Genomic DNA, 25,166 nt, shown 5'->3' on the forward strand with positions numbered 1-25,166 from the left:
CCCTATCAAAGTTCCAACAACATTTTTCACAGAAATAGAACAAAGAATTCTAAAATTTATATGGAACAACAAAAGACCCGAATAGCTAAAGGAATCCTGAGAAAAAGAACAAAGCTGGAGGTATCACACTCCCTGACTTCAAAATATACTACAAAGCTATAGTAACCAAAACAGCATGGTACTGGCACAAAAACAGACACACAGATCAGTGGAATAGAATCAAAGCCCAGAAATAAACCCACACATCTATGGACAGCTAATCTTTGACAAAGGAGCCAAGAACATACAATGGGGAAAAGAAAGTCTCTTCAACAAATGGTGTTGGGAAAACTGGATAGCCATATGCAAAAATGAAAGTAGATCCTTACCTTACACCATACACAAAAATTAACTCCAAATGGATTAAAGACTTGAATGTAAGACCTGAAACTGTGAAAGTTCTAGAAGAAAACATAGGCAGTACGCTCTTCGACATCGGTCTTAGCAACATCTTTTCAAACACCACATCTGACCGGGCAAGAGAAACAATAGAAAAAATAAACAAATGGGACTACATCAAACTAAAAAGCTTCTGCACAGCAAAGGAAACCATCAACAAAACGAAAAGACAACCTAACAATTGGGAGAAGATATTTGCAAACCATACATCTGATAAGGGCTTAATCTCCAAAATATATAAAGAACTCATGCATCTCAACAACAAAACTACCAAGCCAATTAAAAAATGGGCAAAAGACCTGAACAGAGATTTCTCCAAAGAAGATATACAGATGGCCAACAGACACATGAAAAGATGTTCAAAATCACTAATTATCAAGGAAATGCAAATCAAAACTACAATGAGATATCACCTCACGCCCGTCAGAATGGCTATAATTAACAAGACAGGAAACAACATGTGTTGGAGAGGATGTGGAGAGAAGGGAACTCTCATACACTGCTGGTGGGAGTGCAAACTGGTGCAGCCACTATGGAAAACAGTATGGAGATTCCTCAAAAAATCAAGGATAGAACTACCATATGATCCAGCTATTCCACTGTTGGGTATTTATCCAAAGAACTTGAAAACACCAATTTGCAAAGGTACATGCACCCCTGTGTTCATTGCAGCCTTATTCATGATAGCCAAGACTTGGAAGCAACCTAAGTGCCCATCAAGGGACGAATGGATAAAGAAGCTGTGGTATATATACACAATGGAATACTACTCAGCCATAAGAAACGATTGTAAATCCAGCCATTTGTGACAACATGGATGGACATTGAGGGTATAATGCAAAGTGAAATAAGTCAGAGGGGGAAGGTCAAATACCGTATGATTTCCTTCATTAAGTAGTAGATCGTGACAACAATGGACGGATACATAGGGACAGAGATTGGATTGGTGGTTGCCAGAGGGGAGGGGGGGAGGGAGGAGGGTGAAAGGGATAATTCGGTGCATGTGTGTGGTGATGGGTTGTAATTAGTATTTTGGTGGTGAACATGATGTGGTCCATGCAGAAATAGAAGTACAATGATGTACACCTGAAATTTTTACAACGTTATAAACCAATGTTACTGCAATAAACAAAAAATTAAAAAAAAAAAAAAATGGCTAAAATCTTAAAAGATCTATAACTGAGGCTATAGTTCAGTTATCTGAAAATCTTACTGATATGAGGCTGAATAAATGAGGCCTTCATAGAGTATCCCTTTAAACCTCTAACTAAGGTCCTTGGGTAATTAGCAATGCTTTTAAATGAGTCATAAAAATCTCAGATCCTTGATGGCCAGCACAACCAGAGTTTCATCTCTGGTGCCTTAGCGGCCATTATCCAATATTCTAAGCTCTGAGCTGTCCACCTAACTTTCTAGTTAGATCCTGAACTCCAAAGTTGTCTCAGATATGTTTAGACTGATGTAAGCACACACACTTTGCTACCATTACTTTCTCTTTCAAACAGAGCAACTTGTGACTGATCATGAAAACCCAGACTAGCAAGTCTCTCTAACCACCAGAGGCCTGAGATGGCAGGGAGAGCAGCTGAAGCCAAGCCAAGGCAGAAGCTATGCTGAAAAAGAACAGCTCACCATTGGCACAGAGAAGAGCAGGGTGACAGCTTTTGTGTTATTTTAGAACAGTTTGTGCTGAGGAGCTTTTTGTTGTGGTAACATACCTCTAAAAAGAACATTTTCTTCCTCCCCTCATTGACAAAGCAAATCAACAGAAAGTGAAAAATGGAGGAGGAGCGGGGCAAAGATATCCAGGAATTTGTGGACCTTGGATCATATCACCTCTTAACTGTTGTGCCATCCGTCTCCCACTCCCGTGCTCAGGCTCTCGGAGAGAGATCAGGACACCTCTAGGCCTCATTCACCACTAGGAACATGGCTCTATTCTCAGCATAGACAAATAAAATTGGGTCCTTTGAGGGCCAGTGATACTTCTAAATGTGACCAAAAGTTCAGATACTTTCATCATGTTTGTTGTTCTTGCACAAAAGCCTACAATTAATTGCCGGGTTCAACAAGTATGCACGTCTCAGCCTGGTTGGCTGGGCCCCACTTTCCTTTGCAGGCTTTTGTCCTGTAGTTTTCTACCACAGTCACTCTGTCTAACCAAACCTACCCACCATGTTTCTTTCTGCTTCTACATCTTTGCTCACACTGGTTCCCTGCTACTCAGGCTGCCCCACTGCTTCCACTCCATCCAAATTCTACTTTTCCTCCAGGAAGTCTATTTTTCTCCTCTTATAAATTCCTTAGAGATTATCTAGTTCAATCTAATACAAGGATCCCCTCTACTGACCAATTAGTGGAGTGCCATTCTACTTGCCTATCTTCAGTGATAGGGAGTTCACTACTACCTACCAAAGAAGCCTCTTCTATGATAAGATAGCGCTGTCAGGAAATTCCCTATTCTAGAAGAATATGCCTATATTTCACTTTCCCCATACTGATCCTGGTTCTGCCCTTAGAAAGAGAGAAACAATAAAGCCATACTTAACAGCATGGGCTTTGAAATCAGATCTGTGTTCGTACCTAGTGTGTCCTTGAACAAAATGCTTAACCTTTCCAAAGCTCCAGTCCTTGGTAACAATACCAACTTCATAAGACTATTAAGAATGTTAAAAGAGTAACTATGTAAAGAGCTTAACACTATGCCTGGCATAGGGTAAGAATTCAATAAATGATAGCTAATGCTGCAGTTTTCATTGTTATCCTCAGCGTCACTTAAGTCTGATTCCTTCACTTCTAATGTATTTGAAGGCAGAAATTATATTAACTGACTCTTTCCTTTTCCAGGCTAAAGTGTCTTCACTAGACTATAAATTATATGAGGACAGATATATCTGTCCTGTTTACTGCCAAATCTCCCATGTCTAGAATAGTGCCTGACACATACATAATAGACACTTATAAATATTGAATTGTATTGAATGCTCTCCATTTCACAGTTTCCATTCTCTTCATCATTCACGTCACTTCTCTCTGTATAGGCTCTCCCTGTTCCAAATGCTTCTGACAATGTGAGATCCAAAACTGAACTCAAAACTTAGAGGTGGGCCAAGCTGCAGGGAGGAGAGATTAGGCTTACCTCCTCATCATATACACTATATTACTACTATAGATTTGGTATAACTCAGCAGCTTTGCCCAACTGCTGGCTCATGTTGAGCTTGAAATCAACTGAAACTTTTAAGTCTTGTCACCCATGATGACTTTGTACTCTGGGCTCTATGGAACTGGAGCTGTAGTAATGCCAAAAGGTGAAACAATAATAGAGTTTTTCCATCTGGAGATTCCTCTTGCTCTTAGTCTCTGGACCACTCAACTGTGTCCCAGCAACTGCAGCCTGGAATTCAGAATGGTCTTTCTAGGAACATTTGTTTCTTCCTCCCAAATGGAGTATAAGCTCCCAGAGGGCAAGAATTGACTGTCTTACCTTCTCTCCCACAGCGACACTGGGCTGAGCACAGAGTAAGTATAGACTGATGCCCTCTCTCTACTGCTGGATTACAATAAGGATTCAGGAAAACTGTACAGACCAACCTCAGGGCTCCCTCTCCCTCTCAAACACTCTGTGAGTGTTGTGCTTCTAGCCGGTAGGCAGACAGGAGCCAGTCCAGGCACAGATACAGACATAAGGTCTGCTGGCTGGCTGACCAGGCTGGCTCCTGGAGGGCTGCTCTGCTGAGAATCACCTCCCCTGATACGGATGAGTTCCTAGAGAACAAGCCAATATCAAGAACATCTCTCCGTGGGGAACAGTCTGTCTAGACAGCTTTCAGGGACTGTTCACACAGGGAGAGAAGAGAGCCACGGCACAGTGAGAGAGCTCACCTCATCACTTTCTTCCACATCCACATCACCATTGGCATCATCATCCATCAACTTGTGGATGCTGCGGACTGCATCAAAGCTGAGCTTCTCATCCTCACTGTCGCACAGGGGCTTGTCAATCCGGCAAAACTCTGTACAGGAAAAGCAAGAGACAACATTACCAGGGGCTGCCACCCAGCCTCTATTACCCACCTGTCTTAGTGTCCTTGGCATCTAGCACCTGACTCCTCATGTAGCCACTTAACCGGCTATTTGTACAGTCAGAAAAGTGTTTCATCTAGTCTTTAACTGTCTTCCCAACAACGTGCTGAGCTCCCCCATTTAGAGACAATGCTTTATTATCCTAATATAGTTTCCTGTCAGAAAAGTCAAGCATAGGACTAGGAATATGCTGGGATCTAGACAAAGAACATGAACAGATAACTCAAAGAAAAAAATACAAATGAGAGAAAATACAAATAGCCAGTGAACACAGGAAAAAAGTTTAGCCTTACTAGTAATCAAAGAAATACATATTCAAATGAAATATGTTTTAATCAGTCAATAAACAAATGTAAATTAATACAATCTTTTCTAGAAACAGAAAAACAGCCCATTCATTCCAATGCCAGAATAATATGTAGTTTTCCTTATTGTTCACTTTGTCACTGCTGGCACAAATGATGCCAACCACAGGCTAACTGGGGAAATCTTTCACATCTTATGCCTTTCCAGAGACATTCAGCAAATACCTATTAGATGTCTAAGGTCCTGAGCTCATCTGATACAACAGCTTGGGAGGTATGGAGTGCAGCTTCCTCTGCCCACCATCACACAGTCACTCATGCAGAAGTAAAACCAGCACAGGTGCCTAGGCCACCCTAGCTCTTTGATGACACTTAATCCTCTCTTACAAACCTGGAAAGCACCTAGCTCGATGGATACACACAGCAGAAAGTCTGCAACCTAGTCTTAGATCTACCATGTTACTCTAGGGAGGTCACTTCCCTTCTCCAGGCCTCAAGTTCACTGGTATTTGAAAAAGACATTTTAACTAAAGTTTCTAGTATTTCTTCCAATTCCTAGATTCTAAAATTCCTCTTTCCTTTACCCAGATCTTGATAACTACTTTTTAGGCAAAATACTCTTCAGATCACCCCCAAAGAAGGTAGAAGAAAGACCCTGACTTCCCAGATAATAGAAGCTGTCACAGGAGAGAAAGCAAGGAGAGGATAAAGAGCCTGTGGTTACAAAGCCTTCTAGAAGACACTGATCAAAGACCTGAAATACTCTAATCCATTTAATCATTTATTTGCCTGCTGGTCAGACAGTAATACCACAGGACAGGTCACGACTCTATCACTTGCTAGTTGCTCAAATCCTTTTTGAAATGAGGGAGGGGTACAAATTTAAAAATTTTTAAGTGTCTTAGATGTGACTCAATAAAAATAGGTTGAATATTGAAGTTCACAGATGTTAACTGATGTGCCCAAAGTCAAAGGCAGCTGAAGAGCCACAGCAAGAGTCCAGGTCTGCTGATTCCCAGGCCAGCACTTCACCTGACTGCCTTTATGCCAAGGTGACCAGATAGCTTTAGGTTGGCTTCATCTTCTGGAAGCCACAGATGGTAATACTAGCAAGAAGCACACTGAAGAAATGGCTTTATAAAAGAAAAAAGTAAGATGAATAGTATGCATACAAAAGAAATATCTCCATGTAACCTTACGTTCCTCTACATTTGTCCTTCCAAGTTGGAGTGGGGAGTGGAGGGTGGAGTGGAGGGGTGGTGGGTACTGAGGGAAAGAGTAGAATGTAGCCAAAGATTAAGGCATTGTTTCTCAACTTCCTCACCAACAAGAGCTCTCAGCATGATTGTTTCGTTCATGGACTCCTATCCATGAACTACCTATCCAAAAAAAACTGCAATGAGTAATGACTACTTCTTAGATAAAGCACACAACACTGAGATTAGCATAACCAACATAACACTTTCCTTCCCTTATTTCTGTTTTTGTATTACTCAAAGGCACATATAATTGCCTATCAGAGCTTTCTGATCAGCATATGACGTGCCCATTTAAACAACATTTACTGAGTGCTCTTCATGTGTCAGGCACTGTATTCAGCACAGGGCACAAAGAGATGAATCACATCTTCTTTACTCTCAAGGAGCTCAACTTATAAAAGTGAGGGAGATAGGCAATTAAAACACTATGTGCTAAGTGCGATGATAGAAAGAATCAAGATTATGCTAGGAGTCAGCAAACTTTTTCTGTAAAAGGCCAGACAGTAAACAATTTAGGATTTATGGGCCATATAGTCTCTGTTGCAACTACTTAACTCTGTCATTGAGTACAAAAGCAGCCACAGACAAAACATAAGTGAATGAGCTTAGCTGTGTTCCAATAAAACTTTATTTACAAAAATAGGTGATGGGCTGGATTTGGCCCTTGGGCCATAGTTTGCCAATCCTTGTTCTAGAAGACCAAGGTAGCACACCTGAACTACATTGGATTGACAGATTTCTGACCCAAAGCAAAGAAATCCAATGTTTTTATTAGCCTGTATCCACACACAGCTTTATCCTAAGTGAAGCACAACTTCTAATAGGCTTTTAAAAATCATGGAAATCATTTACCAAGCTCTAGGGACTGGGGGCCTTCAGGCTGAGCACTATTGGCCTGAGGTCAGCCAGCCCCTTTCCCAAAGGAACTATGGCAGGTCCAAGAAGTTTGGGCTTCAAACACCAGGCTCTGGTTTGTAAACTGATCAGACAGGTGAGGTTTGCTGCCGGCATCATCAGGCATAGAGAAGGATTAAAGGGATTGAGGATAAAGGAGTTCAAAATCTTAATGTCCCATATGGCCATAGAATCCTGTCCAGAAAAACCATGTCAGCCAAAATTCACAAATAACTCCTTCAACCAAGCATTTCCTAGGCTCTCTCCCTCTCCTTCCTTAGACCTTTTCTACCTTCTCTTATACATTCCAGTCTGGCAAGACTGCCCAGAGCCATCTGGAAATACTTTAGAAGATCCACCCATTTAGCAAAGCATTATTACTGCAATGAAAGAGCCCTGGACCTGGAGTCAGAACACATATGTCAAAAACCCAGCTTCATCAGCTGCAACCATATGATATTGGACAAGTTGTTTAACCTCTCTGAGCCTCCAAAATCTTATTTGCAAAATGAGGATAACTGTCTCTGCTGCATAGAGTTTTTGTGAGAATTAAGACCGCATTTGTTAAAACACCTTGCATAGGGCCTGCACAAAGCTGATATTCAATACATTTGTAGTTTCCTTCTTTCTTCCCAGAGCAGCAAGTGAACAGTTCTGATCTTCTACTAATTTCAGCCACTTTCCCTTTCAGACTATGAAGAATCAAATACAAGAGGTATAGTCCAATCAAATTGATTAGTGGTATTTTCTAGATGAGCTGGCAGGTGACTCCGACAACAGCCTGGACTCCCACATGTATGTGTCCATCACCAGTAACACTCATCATGCTGTGTTGCAGTTGTTTAATTTGTCTTCCCCATCAGACTACGATTTCCATAAGGCCTTGGGACCATGCCCGCAGAAGCAAGCAAAAGCCAGGTTCTTGATGGATGCTCAGTAAATGTTTTTAGAATGAATAAATAAATACCAACTCCACAATTACATATAGGATTTCTCTAGGCAAAAAAAGAGAAGAATTCTAGGTAGGGAGAGTAGCATAGGACCAGGTTTTTAAATTTTTTGGTCTTAGGACTCCTTTATACACTTAAAAATTAAAAATCTCAAAACTGATAGTTACCATATTAGAAATTAAAAAACAAATTCTAATATTTAGCAATTAATTCATTTTAAAACAATAAATCTCCTATGTGTTAATATAAATAATATGTTTTATGAAAAATAATTGTTTCCTAAAAAAAATCATGAGAAGGGTGGGATTTGTTTACATTTTTGCAAATCTCTTTAATGTCTGGCTTAACAGAAAAACGGCTGTAGTCTTATTACATCAGTTTCTCCATTCAATGTGTTATTTTGATTGAAGATCAAAACATAGATAGGCAGATGGAAAAGGCAGGTGTATTTTAATAACCTTTCAAATAACTGTGGACATTCTTTTCTGATACTACACCAAAACTCAAGAAGTAGTAGGTTTATTAAAGGTAGTTGCAATATGAAATCTGAAACTATATGGATGAATTTTTTTTTTTCCTGAGGGAGAGTGGCCCTGAGCTAACATCTGTTGCCAATCTCCCTCTTTTTTTTTTTGGTATGTGAGCTCCTACCACAGCATGGCCACTGACAAAGTGGTGTAGGTCCGTGCCCAGGAACTGAACCTGGGCTGCCAAAGTGGAGCATGCTGAACTTAACTACTAGGTTACCCTGGCTGGCTGGATGAACTTTTTGTACTCTGTTACGTTAAAATCCATTGGTCCATCTTGCACTTTGAATGGATCTTTTATCCATGTGTGATTTTGTAACATGATCCACTGGTCATTTGGAAACTACGGATTCAATGAGCTAGGCAGAGCTTCCAAATTCAACATATTTCATTTACACAATATCAAAATAATCACAATTATTTATATCACCACTGATTTCATCAGAAAAGTTTTAAATCTGGGGATGCTGTCAAGCTTACAGCAGCAGACACAAGTTTTCCAAATTTCTAATTTTCAATTAAAAGCTGGAATTTTATCACTGGCCACAAATACTACCAGTTGTCTTCCTTAAAGGAGCAGACTCACTTCATTCATTTTCAAGAAAATGTCTACCAAATACATAAGGCTGAGTAACTATAGTTTGTCAGTTTTTTTCCAAGTAAAAACAGTGTTCCTGAAAAAAGGAGGTAGTTCAGCTTGCAACTCAATCACACAAATGCTTTTCCTTGAGATAAACATCAAACTTCTACATGCAGCAGGAGCGCTTTCTGCATACTTCCTGTTTCATCACACAGAATACTAAAGAGACATGTATTCATGGGATACAATTTAACAAAATTAATAAATTTTTACTTCTTTATTAAAAACTTTTTTAAAAAAAACTGAGAGTCTGTGGAGGTGAGGAATACAATGATTATTAGCACAGTTTTGTGCCACTGCTTTGACTCCTGTCCAGGTGCCAGCAGTTTTACCTACTTTTGCACCATCAGTGCAAATGTACACCCAATTAAAAAAACAAATAACATTTTAGCATTATTCTTAAAAGAGCTTTGACCTTCTGGACACCTGAAAAGATCTTGGTGACCCCTAATGGTCTACAGACCACACTTTCGTTAACCACTGGCAGACAAAACCACAAAGTCCTTTCCCTCACGTTCAAAGCTCCTCTCCTTTCTCCAGGCAGAGCTAATCATTTGCTGTTCTATGCTCCAAAGCACTCTGTACATGACTCTGTTACACTAATTCTCATGCTCCGAGTTGTTCACATGCCACATCCAGAAAAGGGAAAGGACTAACTTTGACTCACTCTATCCCCCACGGCCTAGTATGGCACTACCACAAACATCCACCTTGAAGTATGAAATCAGTAAATGCTGGCTGAATGAATGAATGCATAAATGAATAGATTCATAACAAACCATATCTCCCCAAAAGGCAAGAGAACTCTTGAGTACAACCCACCAATTCCCACCACCAATACCCACCATCCACCTAATGCCATTTCTCTCCCAGCCACTTGTATTTCTCATCACTAAACAGTAATTCATCCCCCAGAGAACACATATCTGCAAGCATGCAAAGCAGAGCCACTACAGTTGAGCCTGACAATGGATTGTCTGATGTGAGACACAAGCCCAAAGGGAAAGAACTGAGAGAAACAGCAGTCAAGGAAGAAGATACAGATAAGGAGCAGAGAGGGCATTGGTTAGACGGTTCCTCAGCACTTGGATGGAACCTGAAGGGAATCTGGAAATTGTTAAATTTTACCAGCAGGGGCCCCATCAGTGAGAATAATTTCTCCTGTTTCACTTGCCAACCCCAAGTCAGCCCTAGCAAGCTCTGCAGTGACTCTTGATGGGATCAGAATCCACCCTTACTCTTAAAAAGGGCTCAAAAGACTGTAAGACTGAGAGCACTGGCCCCGGGAAGACTTTCAGATTCAACTAAGGACCATAAGGTTCCAGAGATAAAATAACATGGAACCTAGAATAAGGATGGGGCTGAAGGGGGGAGGGGATCCTCTAAACAAAAATGTGAAGGCTGAGAAGGAGAACTGATTTAGGACCTGGAACTGGCAAGAAACATCCCCCCTGGAATACAGCACATAGCAGGCCTAGTTACAGAGTAAAGAGTCAGATCCCTGGGCTGAGTAAAATCCAGCCCACCTGAGGGATGTTTCTGCCCCTCGTAGAACATCATGTCCTCATATCCAAGAAGAGGCCTAGCTCTTTTCACCAGGTGGCAGGGATTCAGAAGAGCTTTCCTTCTGGACAAAGCTGGCACTGGTTTCAGCTACCCAAGCAGTACAACACAAAAGACTTCTGACCATGCTCACTTCTCCCCCTAGGGAGGATGCATCAAAAAATAACCCATCCAACACCAAAAGTGAACTCTAAGGTAAACTATGGACTTTGGGTGATTATGATGTGTCAACGTAGGTTCATCCTTGGTTAAAAAATGTGCCATTCTGTTGAGTAATGTTCGTAATAGGTTGGCTATGCATGTGTAGAGGCAGGGAATATATGGGAAACCTGTGCACCTCCCTCTCAGTTTTGTTGTAAACCTAGAACCGTTCTAAAAAAAATAAAGTCTTAAAAAAAAAAGAATAGTCTATAATATGTGGATGGTAGGCAAAGGTTTTTTCAATTCTTATAAGCATGCTTTTAAAAATATGTTGATTATATTCTCATTTTAACCTGTGATTTGAATACTCCAGTAACAATTTTTTTAATTTATATGAAATACAATTAAAGAAAGTCCGCGATGAAAAAAAATAATAATGCACAGCATTGACTATATATAAAGGGCCAGTTTCAACATAATGAGATACACCTTTGAGTTCCAAAGCATTTCTGACTTTGCACCTCTGTGGCCTGACCTCAGTCAGCCTACAACTGCAGTTATTCAAGGATATCTGAGGGCAGAGCTCATGTCTTTTTCCTTTTTTCATAGCACTTACTACCACCTTGCACATGATATATTTATTCATTGATCTGTTTATTGTCTGTCTCCTTCTAACAGAAGTAAGGTTCACAGGATCAGGGACCTTTTTGTTCACTGCAGTATCCCCAGGGACTCATCCAGTGCCTGGCACATAGTAGGCATTCAATATAGATTTGCTGAATGAATAAATGAATAAATCTCTGTCTTCCCTAATGTGCAAAGCAGATTTCTCCTCTCTACCTGACTTTTAAACGTTGGGTTTTAAAGAATTTGAGTTCAGTCCTAGGCTCTTTCAGTTCTCGTACTACACTCTCTCCTAGGGTGATCTTACTTCTCATAGCTTCAATTACCATTTAAAGAAATTACTAGCTATCAAATCCCAAGAAAACAAAATGATGTTCCTGGTTCAAGTTTCACTTTTGACCAATAGAAACCCACAGAATCCAGCTACCTACTAACATCTCCACATGGATATCTAACAGGCACCTCAACTCACAATGTCTAAATCTAAACTCATTATCTTTCCCCCAGTTGCTCCTACTTCTCCAGTTGCTCATGTCAGAAACCTTGACATCTCACTCTCCCTCACCCCTCACATCTAATCAATCACCAATCCTAGTTCAAGACTCCTCATCTATTCCAAATCTTATTCTCCACACAGTATGTCACTCTTGGGGGAGATATTCCAAATATTAATGATCAATCAGCAAGAATGCCAGCTATGGACAGTGCCAGTGCATACCAGCTGAATATCTGTCCAAGTCATCTCTCTTCTTACAACCCTTCAAGAGCTTCTCATTATTCTTAAGAAAAAGTTCCAATTTCTTAATGTGGCCTGCAAGGCCCAGAATGATCTGCCACCTGCCACATTTCTGGTTTCATGTCCAGCAACTCCTTCTGATTCGAGTGATCCTTCTTTGACGTGCCAAGTTTCTTCTCTCCTTTCCACACAGCGCAGTGGTTCTCAGCTCTACTTGCATAGTAGAATCACCTAGGGAACTCTCAAATTGCTGAAGCCCAGGCCCCATCCCAGATCAATTAAATCAGTGTCTCTATGGGTGGGACCTACACATGGGTTTGGTATTTTTGGATTTTGCTTTTTTGTTTTTTCTTTAATTGAGATATAATATACACAAATGCATAAGTAAACATATGGATCAATTAACTTTTACATAGGTATATATCCATGAAACTACTACCAAAATCAAGACATAGAACATTCCCAACACTCCAGGAAGGCTCCCTCCCTCTTGCCCCTTCCCAATCAATACTACCATGACCACTCCCCCGTCTCCTGCAGTGGTAACCACTACTCTGTCTTTTATCACCATAGGCAAGTTTTGCCTTATTTTGACATTTATAAAAATGGAGCATGGATATTTAAGGTATAGTTGCACACAATAAAATGCCCCCATTTTAAGTGTACAGTTCAATGTGTTTGACAAACATATGCACTTACATAACTACCACGCCAATCAAGACATAGAACATTTCCATCACTCCAAAATGTTCCCACTTGGCCCTTCACTGCCAACCTTCATCACCCTCCCCACACAACCACTGATCTGATTTCTATCATTAAAAATTAGTTTTGTTGGGCCGGCCCTGTGGCTTGGTGGTTGAGTGCGCGCGCTGCAATGCTGGTGGCCTGGGTTCGGATCCCGGGTGCGCATCGGGGCACCACTTCTCCGTCCATCCTGGGGCCGAGTCCCACATGCAGCAGCTGGAGGGATGTGCAGCTATGACATACAACTATCTGCTGGGGCTTTGGGGGGAAAAAATTAAATAAATAAAATCTTTAAAAAAAAAAAAAAAAATTAGTTTTGCTTGTTCTAGAACTTCAAATAAATGTAACCATCAGTATTCTTTTGTGTCTGGCTTCTTTTGTTGAGCATGATTTGAGATTCAACCATGTTGTCACATGAATCAGTAGTTTACTCCATTTTATCAGTGAGTAGTATACCATTGAATGGATATATCTCAATTTGTTTATCCATTCACCAGTTTTTAGTTATTACAAATAAAGTGCTACAAACATTTGTGTACAAGTCTTTGTATGGACACATGTTTTCATTTTTCTTGAGTGAATTTTTTTCTTGAGTTCCACTAGGAGTGGAACTTCTGGGTTATACAATAGGAAAACCACCAAACTGTTTTCCAAAGTAGTTGTATCACTTCATACTCCCACCAGTAAGTACCAGTATGAACCACCAGTCTAGTTGCATCATGTACTCTCTTATACTTGGTGATGCTAATATGCAGCCCAGGTTGAGAACCACCTAGAATTCCTTTGATATGGAAGGCTCTTCATTCTTTCTTGACCTGCAAACTCTGACTCATGCTGTTGGTCTCAGCTTAAATACTTTTTCTTCAAAGAATCTTCCTTGACTCATCTTCCCTCCCAAACTGGTTTAGGCCTGCATTATACATTCTCCAAAGCACCCTATATTTTTCATTTATAACACTGTTCACAATTGTAATTATTTGTGTGATAATTTGCTTAATGTCTGTCTTCTCCACTAAACTGTAAGCTCCACAGCAGCAGGAACCATGGCTGTCTTCTTCCTGGCTGAATTTCGGCTTCTAGCCAACACCTAGCACCTAGCAAAGTCCCTAGCACAACAGTTGGGCTTCAATAAACATTTGTTGAATGAACAAATGAATGCCCAGAAGAACTTGTTGCTTGAAGGACCAAATTCAAACAAAGATGAACAATACCATCCTTGCCCACAAAAAGTACTAGAATGAGCACAGTACATGAATTACAAAGACACAAAGCAGAATATGGTAAAGGGCAAGAGACCAGAGCAGAGCAGGAGACACCACAGTGTGAACAACAGGTAGAAGACAGTAGGGGCAGAAGGGAAGGCAACCCAAGAAAAGTGAGCCCAAGAGCAAGGAACACAGCATCTCGCACAGTTTGATTTATTAAAGGCCCAAAGTTAAAGGGTTCTTTATACCAATCTTGCAAAAGCTCCAGAATGGGACTACTGGCATAGAATGGGACTACTGAATGTTAGGATCCCTCACTGTACTCAGACTCTAAATGGCAGAGTTGGAGGGGCTTTGGAGAGCATCAAGAGCCATTGCTCACTTTACGAATGGAGAAGGAAACTGAGGCCATAAAATGGGTTGTTTTGCCCTAGGTTGGCTGGCGACGTAGTGGCAGAACCAGATTCAAAGTCTCACTAACGTCCTATGCCATGTCCTGTGGCAAGGCTATGGCTGGGTGATCCAGATGAGCCTATGCAAGAGGGCTCCCTAGAACTACTAACTCTTACTCTCCAAGGCCAACAGATACAGGGGCGGGTTCCATCAAGTTCTTTCTGTCTATTAACGGCAAACACAGAAGTTCTAACTGGGCTTATGCCATTCCCCAAGCAGGGTAAAACAGAACTTCCAGGTTTTGTCTTAAGTTCTTCAGTGTCCAGCACTAGCCAAATGCTCCTTCCTCATTAGGACTTAAAAACAAAGTTAAAAAGATAGTAGGGGATGGCCCGGTGGCACAGTGGTTAAGTTCTCACGCTCTGCTTCAGCAGCCTGGGGTTCGCGGGTTTGGATCCCGGGCACACGGACCTAATGCACCGCTTATCAAGCCATGCTGTGGCAGTGTCCCATGTAAAGTAGAGGAAGATTGGCAGAGATATTAGCTCAGGGCCAGACTTCCTCAAGCAAAAAGAGGAAGTTCGGTGATGGATGTTAGCTCAGGGCCAATCTTCCTCACCGAAAAAAAAAAAGGATAGTAGAGAAGAAAGACTAAGTCCCTGGTACACTCTGATGGGAAGAGCAAAAAGAGCAAAGGAATATGCTTCTGTTAAAGCATATGAAACCTAAATATCTGCTAGAAAAGATGAAGAAATCTTTAGCCCTCTCTCCTCAGGAGGGCACTCAGCCACCCCTCTTATGTCCCATTTCTATCTTCTTCCAACTCTTAGTATTTTTTTCAAACTTTGATCTCACAAGAAGCCTCCTTCCAGAAGAAGATGTCTAATCCCTAAAGTTAGTCCCATGACCTCAATAACTCGAGCTTCTAGTGCAGGGAACTTCCAGCTGTTCTGACTCCCTATGCCTACTCCTGGGTCTCCTGCAGGGCTTTGGACTCTTGTCTATCCACTTAACAGCCTATTTGCCTGGCCTTTTATTTCTATAACCTTTCTGACCGAATTAAAAAGTGTCTGACTCCCAGTTCAGTGTTCACATGCTGTCATTTCAACACTCATTTATGACTTTCCAACAGCTATTTGCTAAACATTGAACTAGCTAGTTGAACTAGCCAAAGGCACTGAGAATGCAAAGAGAAGTAGGACACACTTCTCTGGCCTCCAGAGTCCCCTCTACCTCTACCCCTCAAATATTAAAATATATACTGAATTGAAGAAATGGTAGATGTGGGTCTTTAAATTTCACCTTTCCTATACCTTGACTACTCCTAAGGATTAATTTTCTTATCTGAAAAATCAGTAAAGTCCTTTGCAAACAGTAAAGCCTTATAAAAATGTTAGTCATTCATCAGTTCTCTATTCTTTGCTTTACCTGTGAGTCTTATCTTCCCAACTACAGCAGAGGAGTCTGACTTTTCTGGTCAGTGCTGGGCAATACAATACCTGATCTAGGGACAACTGAAAGCTGCTTACAGATTTTGAAGATCTGCTTTCTCAGCTTTGAAGTCCCATACACCACAGGTCTTTACATTCTAAAGGTGTCTGTGCCAAGAAGTGTGATAGCCCCCGAGAAATTAAATCAACCCACGCTTGTTCAAAAGCTACCCCAAATTCTCTGACCTGGCGCCTGACCCAAACATTCCTGTGTCCTGGCCAGCACTTGTCAGGATCTGAGATGGCCAAAAAAATAATTACAAACAACTCAAAACAGCTTTCTGCTGGGAAAAGTTTTCTAGAAGTGTTGGGGTGTTGGGCCGGCCCCGTGGCTTAGCAGTTAAGTGTGCGAGCTCCGCTGCTGGCGGCCCGGGTTCGGATCCCGGGCGGGCACCGACGCACCGCTTCTCCGGCCATGCTGAGGCCGTGTCCCACATACAGCAACTAGAAGGATGTGCAGCTATGACATACATACAACTATCTACTGGGGCTTTGGGGGAAAAAAATAAATAAATAAAAATTATAAAAAAAAAAAAAGAAGTGTTGGAGTGAGCATCCAAAGACTTGCCCAGATAGGGACTTTGCACAGTGCCCAGGGGAGGTGTCCAACCCATTAGTGGGCCCTCTAGGATTATGGGTTCAGAAGTGGGGCTGGCTCCCTACAACCAGTCCTGATCACAGCAGCCCCAAGAGCACAGTGATAAATACCTTGAAGATATAAATACTGAGGAGCCGGGCACACCACTGCATGGGGTAAAAACAATGTAGATTCCAGTTTCCATAGCAACAAGAGGTCGTCCTCAAGCCTCCTAGGCCCATTGTTGGCTGGCTTACCAGAGAACACATTCCTGGGCTCCAAAAGACACCAGAAGTAGGAGAGAGCTTCTCACCATCTTTCTGCCCCACATAAGCCTCTACTCAAACAATACAAGGAAAACAAATGGTTCCCCTTCTTCTTTTCTTGAGGGAAGATAACCAAGAACATCTACTGAAAAACCTTGCAGTCAGGATGATCATTCTAAGAACTAGGTTCGCAGCCCTTCCTCTCTCGATGCAGTTCTCAGCTATGGTAGCAGAGCATCTCCCCCGGAAGGGGACTGACTATTCAGAATGAAGTGTGCCTCAGCCTCCTCACAGCCCAGGCTCCCCAACCCTGCTCTCTCATCTGCACAAGACTGATGTGATTTCTGAGGAAAGGCCTCTATGGCAAAGCATATTTCAGCTCACAGAGAACTGAGTTCAGGTCTCAATATATCTTGCCTGGGTTACTACAACAGTTTCCTCACTGATCTCCTAGTCTTTTCTCTAGTTTCTCTCAAACTCATCCTCTACCAAAACAGTCAGTATAATTTTTCCAAAATTCAAATCTGACTAGACCACTCTCCTGAATAAAATCCTTCACAGATTCACACAAATGTTCATAAAAGCTTTATGTGTAATAGCCAAAAACTGGAATCAGCCCATATGTCCTTCAACAGGCCAATGGTTAAACTCTGGTACTTACATATAATGGAATACTACTCAGCAATAAAAAAGAACGAAGTAATCATACACACAACTACTTGGATGAATTTCTAAGGAATTATGTTGAGCAAAAAAAGCCAATTCTAAAAAGTTAACAAACTCTATGATTACATTTATATAACATTTTTGAAAGGACAAAATTTTAGAAATTGAGGACAGAGGGGTTAGGGACAGGGAAGCGGGCAGGAAGAAAGGGTGGTTATAAAAGGGCAACAGGAAGGATACTTATGATGCTGGAACAGAACTTACTACACATGCACACGAGTACAAGTAAAACTGGGGAAATCCAAACAAGATCGGTGGATTGCATCAATGTCAATACCCTGGTTGTAATATTATACTACAGTTTTTCAAAATGTTACTGTGGGGGAAACTGTGCAAAGTTTCCCAGTGATATCTCTATATTAATTCTTAAAACTGCATGTAAAACTACAATTATCTCAATTAAAATTTTAATTAAAAAAAAAATCTTTGCAGGGCTCCTAAACCCCTACAACAGTGATTCCTAACTTTTTCAAGGAGGAATTCAAAAAAGCTCCATATAATAATAGTTGTACTTTTAGTATTTACCAATTGAAAAATGATTGAGGAAATAATACGGATTCATGAGACACCCCTCAAGGACTCCTTTCAGGGCTTCAAATCCTCAAGATTGGGAAGCATTGGCTTGTATAATGAATATAATGTAGCAAAGCATACAAGGCTTTTCAAGAGGTGGTCCATACCGAGTTCTCTAGCCCTATCCCACACAACTCACTCACATACACCCTACACTCCCACCACACTAAACCACTTTCAGTTCCATAAATATGCAGACTCACTTGGTGTCTTCGTATCTGATGTTCCCTCTGCCTGCAATATCCTTGCCCCATTCTATACCTGACTAATTCCTCTCAAATTTCAAGATTCTACTCAGGCTTTTTCTAAATCCTCCAGAAAGTCTTCTCTATGCTGACTCCTAAGGTTAGAGTAGGAGCCCCTGTTCTGTGTTCTCACAGTGCCTGTGCTTCTCTCTATCACAACTCAGACCAATTACTTAATCTCTCTATGCCTCCATTTCATTATCTATAAAATAAGGAGAAAACAGTACCTTCCTCATAGAGATGTGAGAATGAAATGAGTTAATACATATAAAGTACTTCAAATAGAGCATGGCATACAGTAAGCATTCAATTACTACCAACTTATTTTTGTTGTAATTGTCTAACCACTGTTCTGAAAGGTCTAAGCAGGAATTGATATTTTCATCCATCTCTATTCTAGCATATATTTGGCACCTGGTAACTATTTGGGACAAGTTAAGGAATCTAAGGTTGGAGTAGGGAGGTAGAATCTAAATCAATGGTTGAACTGGGGATCTAGAGAATTGAGAACTACTGCTACAAGCAAGAAGTAAGTATAGGTAGGAGCCAGGAATAAGCCATCTCTGGCAGATAAGCACAGAGACTCAGATTACTGAGAACTTGGGTGAATAAACACAACTGGGAACTGCTAAATTATACCTGTCTTCTAAACTGGCTTAGGCCATACTCAATTATTATGTAGGGCTCCTTTGATTTGTCATGATAACTTGTTAATATTAAGCTGAAAAAGGTGCTTAACCTTTTGGAGGCACTGTTTCTTCATCTGTAAAATGTGGCATAATAATACAATTTTCTAAGTGTTTAAGATCATGCAAGCAAACTACCTAGCCCACTGACTGAAGTAAAACTAGTTTGTTCTGAATAAATGTTATGTTTTCCCCTTGCCTCAAAATTTTTTTTCTCTTAAAAATTTAAAAAGAAAAAGGATCAATCCTTTAGATAATAACTGCCTAGATGAAGAGAGAGGGAGGAGATATATGTGAAACTGACCTATACAAAGCACCAGAACTTGACAAAGGGTAGAGGGGCACCTAGAATTACTCTCCCTCCAGCTCCTCATGTTTAAGACTTGCTGGCCCTTCAAAGTCCAGGGAAAGTCCTATTTCCACCAGGAAACCTTCATTAACTAACACTCCAGGCCCTATGAGTCCCCCCTCTGAGGTCAGAGCACTGAGCCCAGTCTGGTCCAGGCACCACCTGATAAGGTTTCTTCTAACTGTAATTTAATTTTGTCCCCAGTGGACCTGTTCACTCCTCTGCAGAGGGACTTGCGTGTCCTCCTGCTATCTCTACAAGAACAGAATTAAGTACATTGTAACTGTCTAAGGGAGAAAGGGAGGAGGAACATGTCAGGAACTATGTTGGCACTTCTACATATGTTGTCTATTTTCTTTTTTTGTGGTGAGGAAGATTAGCCCTGAGCTAACATCTGTTGCCAATACTCCTCTTTTCGCTGAGGAGGATTGGCCCTGGGCTAACATCCGTGCCCATCTTCCACTACTTTATATGTGGGACGCCTGCCACAGCATGGCTTGATAAGCGGTGTGTAGGTCCACGCCAGGGATCTGAAAGTGTGAACCCCAGGCCGCCGAAGCAGAGCACACGAACCTAACCACTAAGCCACCAGGCTGGCCCCCTGTTGTCTCTTTTACAGCTTCACAAAGTTAATACTTTCATTATCCCCAATATAAGATGAGGAAACTGAAGTCCAGAGCACCAAATGACTTGCTCAAGTCACATAAATTGTGAACGTAGGGCTGGAACTGGGACACTGTCTGTCTCCAGAGTCTTGATAAGAATAAATGCATACTGGTGTCCACCTGTACCAACTACACAGCTGATCTGTTGGGCAATTCAGTCACACCAGCTCCCCACCTCAACTCCTCTCTGCTGCCTGTCTGGGCCTGAGATAGCTTTTTGACTTCCTTTCTTCGTCTTATTTTGTCCCATATAGGAAATGCAAAGGGAGCTCCCCTGGTCCCTTCCATGGTGGACTATGTGGAAGAAACAGGATAAAGAGAGCTGCCTTCAGGGAGAATAAAAGGGAGGAAAATATTCTTATCCTATAATATCAGAGCCAGAAATACTCACTAGTTAAACTCTCTGGTTTTACAGATAAGGACACTGAACCCTGAGAGGGGAGGTCCCTTGCCTAAGGTCATACAGCTGAGTGGAGACTGAAACTGTCCCAACTCCCAGATTGGTGCTCATTTTGGTCTACCCTGCACCAGGCCATGGAGAGAAAAGTGGAGTATGACCTGTCAGGCCTGTCACTAAGTGAAAAACCCAAACACTGTAAACACAGGAAATGGGCTGGGATGAGGTTCAGAGGGAGCAGCAACCTTTGCCAAGTTAGAAGTGTTCAAGGGTTTCCTGTCCACAGCTGTTAACTGTCACAGAAATGCTCCAGAAAGCAATACAAGGCAGAAAAAAAAAGGAGAAAACATTCAGGCCTAGAAATGACTTTGTAAATCATTCCGGCCAATCTACCTAGTTTTACGAATGAGGAAGCTAAGACCCCCCTCAAAAAGAAAAATGACTTGTCCAAACTCACACTCAGAATTTAAGGACCCTTAGAAACCACTTACTTGTTTCAAATCCTTCATTTTAACGATGAGAAGCCTGAGACCCAGACAGGGAAAGAACCTTGCCCAAGGTCACACAGCTAGACGGTGGCAGAGTCACCACTGGTCTTCTACCTCACAGGCCAGGGTGCTTCCCAATGGTTAGACTGAACCAAGAAAGTGATTTACCTCAGATGATGTGGCTGCTGTTTTGGCCTTGGAAAAAGTACAACAGGTCAGGAAACTGAAAATAAGCAGGATATACTAACAGTTAACGAAGAATGACAATGACCAAACAGAGCAAGCTTAAAGGAGCCAAAACCAAAGGCTCTGGCTGCTTAAGACACTTTGGAAAACTAAAAGGCATAAAAATATTCTGGCTATTCTAGGAACTTAGAATCCAAGGAAGAACAAGCAGGGCAGGCAGACAGAAAAGGCTGGAAATGCTAATGAAATTCCAAGGTACTGCTTCTTTCTTCTGTCCTAGGCCCAAATATCCAGAAAACATCACCTCAGAAGCAACTCTGGGTTCAGCACGCCACTATGGGGGGTACTACAGTAATTAGCAGATTACTGGGCCCCACCTGCTACACAGCTGGCCAGTATGGAGAGGAACTACATTTACACAATGCCCGGCATTTCATATATATTCAATTCTCACATCAGCCCTGCAAGACAAGGATTATGATTTCCATTTAACAGATAAGGAAACTAGGGCTTAGAGAAGACAAGTCTCTTGGTCACAGTCATAAAGTTAGTACTGCATATGGCAGATCCAGTATTCAAACTTAAAGTCTCATTCAAGAAATTCTTAGCAAGTGCCTACTGTTCCAACTCTGTGCTAAGGGCTGGGATACAATGAGGAAACAGAATGGTCCCTGGCTTAGAGGAGTTCCAATCAGGGAAGAGACAGTTAAGTAATAATAATATTATAATAAATACATAACATTGAATGCTTATAATATGCCAGGCACTATTCTAAGCTCTCCACATACACTGCCTCATTTAATCCTCACAGTAACTCAGTGAGGCAGTTACTATTATTCTCCTCATTTTACAGATAGGAAACTAAGCACAGAGAGATTAAGTAACTTGCTCAAGAGCACACAGCCAGTAAGTTGTAAAAGTAAAGATCCAAACCCAGACAGCTTGACTCTAGAGTCTATACTCTTAATAGCTACCTCCACACAGAAAGATAGCCTGGTGAGTGCTCTGGTACAGGGAAGTCAGAGGCAATAGAGGGCCATGCTGGGACACCTGGCCTTATAGGGTCACCCACATTATATAATCAAGAGCGACTATCTAGAGGCTGGAAAGAACAGAAAAGTCAGAGGAACCTGAGCATCAAGAATGGGCTACAATAGTTGATTCCTCCAGAGACATGAAGACCTTGGTGAGAAAAGATGGGATGGTGACCAGAGTCACTACATTCTTCTCCTGCTCTGATCAAGGCACCATCACCACTGTTCTGCACAGCTTTCCTTTTTTTTTTTTTTTTTTTGTGAGGACGATCAGCCCTGAGCTAACATCCATGCTAATCCTCCTCTTTTTGCTGAGGAAGACCGGCTCTTCAGCTAACATCTATTGCCAATCCTCCTCCTTTTTTTTTTCCCCCAAAGCCCCACTAGATAGTTGTATGTCATAGTTGCACATCCTTCTAGTTGCTGTATGTGGGACGCAGCCTCAGCATGGCTGGAGAAGCGGTGCATCAGTGTGCACCCAGGATGCGAACCCGGGCCGCCAGTAGCAGAGCACGCACACTTAACCGCTAAGCCACGGGGCCAGCCCACAGCTTTCTCATCCAACATCTCACCAATCCTCACTACAGTCAAGGGAGTCAGGCAAGGCAGAGATTCCCCATCCTACTTGACAAAGGAGGAAAACAAGACCAATAGAGCAGCAGAGGTTTGTCCTAGGTGGCCCAGTGAGTTGGTGGCAGAAGAAAGTCAAGTCTCTTGACTTCTGCTCCTTCTACTAGACTACTCTGACTCTAAATCACAAAAGAGAAAATTCAAAATGTAGTATTGAGGAAGAGTTAAAAACTCTAGATTACTCTGACCATTCTCTTTTCTTCTTACCACCACTCCCATCACTGCTCCCCCGCTCGCCACCCCTCACCATACACGCACACAGAGTCCTTAAACTCTGCTTATACATACCCATGCTCCCTCCCTTGGTGCCTCCAAGTCAGTGAGTCAGTCAGCACGTTAATCAACCACAAAGCTTTGGCTGCCATTAGACACCATGTCCTCAGGGAAACATTCCCCTCCACCAGCTCATCCTCAGCATACAGATCTTTAAATGGCAATTAAAGAACAGAGAGGAATGCTGAAAACAGAAAGGCCAGGGAGAAAAACCCTATGAGCGGAAAACGTTTCATATGATCTTAAGTCTGCACAGAAGACATTGAATTTGGCCCCAGCCTGAGATCTACCCACCAAATCAACTCAGCTGGAATAAGCTCCCAATAAGAAGGAAAAGTACTGGAAACCCACAATTAACTCATTCATTTATTTATTTGTTCATTCATTCTTCATTATTGATGTTTATTCTGTATACAACTTATGTTAGGTGCTACAGCCACACAATTTGAAAAAAACAACCTCTGCCTTCAAAAAGCTTACCTTTTAGTTTGCGCTTCATTGTTGTACGTGAACTTTGTATACATAAGAGATAATTTGTTTTCTTCAAGTCTTAGTAACATGACTGTGGGAGATATACGGAAAGGAGGAATGAAAGGAAAGTTGTATTTGTTCTTTGGTATATTTTTCCATCTATTCGAAAAGATTTTTTTTTTTGAATCCTGAATTGGCCTGTGGCTCTTTAGGAAAAAACTATGTTAGCAGTAAATAATCTTTTTTTATCAAAGCACAATAGCTTTACCAGAAAAAAAAAAAAAAGCTTACTTTCTAGTGGAGAAAACAGGTAATCAGGATACAAGGAAAGAGCTACAACCAAGGGATATACCAAGTTCTATGGAAGCAAGATGACTAATTCTCCCTTAAGCGTCAGGGAAACGCTTCCCAGAGAAGATGCCATTTGCTTGGCCTTAGAGAATATGGAATATCTGGATGCTAGAATGCTAAGCCTGCACAGATAGGGCTGGAGAGGTCTCTAAGAGTCCTGGGTTCCTAGCAGAAGAGTTGCCTTGGGATAAAAGAAGTACACTATAGCCCTGGTTGCTTCAAAAATGATATTATTCCTCTGGGGTGCCTGCTCCAGGTAAAGTCCATCAAACTCTGTAATGGACCTAGCTCTACCGTGCACTCAAACAGACCCGAAGCTCTGAGCATAAGTTTGAGACTCTACAAGAGACTTCTCTATCTTGCCGTCACACACTTCTACTTCCTGCCTTGCAAACTGGCTCCCACAGCAGCCAGAGCCACCTTATCTCACAAAGAGCGTGCTAGTGAATACCACCATCAAGGTCTTAAGACTTAAAACCAAAGCCAGCCAAAACGAGAAATGTTCCAGTTCAAATGCAGCCTTTAGTGGTTTAACCTTGAGAAGGCCAAAGATGAAGACAAAAGTCCTTTAACGCTACACAAACACAGAGCAAAGCAAACAGCTCATAACAAACCACAGTCCATTTAGTGGAAGCCCAAAATCCAGTAATCCCTGCCACCCTATCCACCTATCACCAAACCCATGTTTCAGCTAGGCCCAGCCTAGGCATACAGCACAAGCAGCATCAGAAAGAAGGGTAGGGGAGCAGCTCCTTGGGCCCTTCCCTGAAGCACTACCCAAATGGAAGAGAGGAGCTGCCTATGACATTCTTCCCATCCTCCACTCCAACCCCACAGAATGCCACCTCACCCTGGTCCTCGTGAGACTTGGAAATCTGCAAAGAAGCTGGCAATGTGCCCCCCAAGCACCACAGATCACTCTTCCCAGGAAATGGGGACTACTTATGCAGTCTAGATATTATATGGCCATTTAAAGGAGTGCTACTCTGCAGAACTCACTAGAATAGAGAAACTGGGTTGAAGTTTGGCTACTCACTTGATCATACAATATACCCATTCTTACCTCCACGCAGCCCCCACAATGATCAAATCCTATCCTACCGGCAAGCCCAATCCACATACTGCCTCCCTTAGAGGAGCTTCCAACCTCCTACAGTCCTCAATGACCATCCTATTTTATTTGAACAACATTTATCCACTCAAAAAACACATAGCGATGCTTTTTCTATGGCAGCACCATTTGCTACGGTAC

At 41.8% G+C, this 25,166-nt stretch overlaps 1 protein-coding gene across 4 annotated transcripts in view; it reads right to left on the reverse strand.

Moving 5' to 3' along the window:
• Positions 1–25,166, reverse strand: part of STIM1 (stromal interaction molecule 1) — a 183,894-nt gene that overhangs the window by 82,721 nt on the left and 76,007 nt on the right. For all 4 annotated transcript variants that reach the window (XM_087433355.1, XM_087433356.1, XM_014790239.2 and 1 more), the window contains one exon: positions 4,323–4,453. In XM_087433355.1, the coding sequence (XP_087289481.1) occupies positions 4,323–4,453 (131 nt within the window). The remainder of the gene's footprint in view (positions 1–4,322; positions 4,454–25,166) is intronic.

Source organism: Ceratotherium simum, chromosome 7 (genome assembly GCF_057802395.1).
Source record: "Ceratotherium simum simum isolate JZ-2026a chromosome 7, ASM5780239v1, whole genome shotgun sequence".
NCBI classification, from domain to species: Eukaryota; Metazoa; Chordata; class Mammalia; order Perissodactyla; family Rhinocerotidae; genus Ceratotherium; species Ceratotherium simum.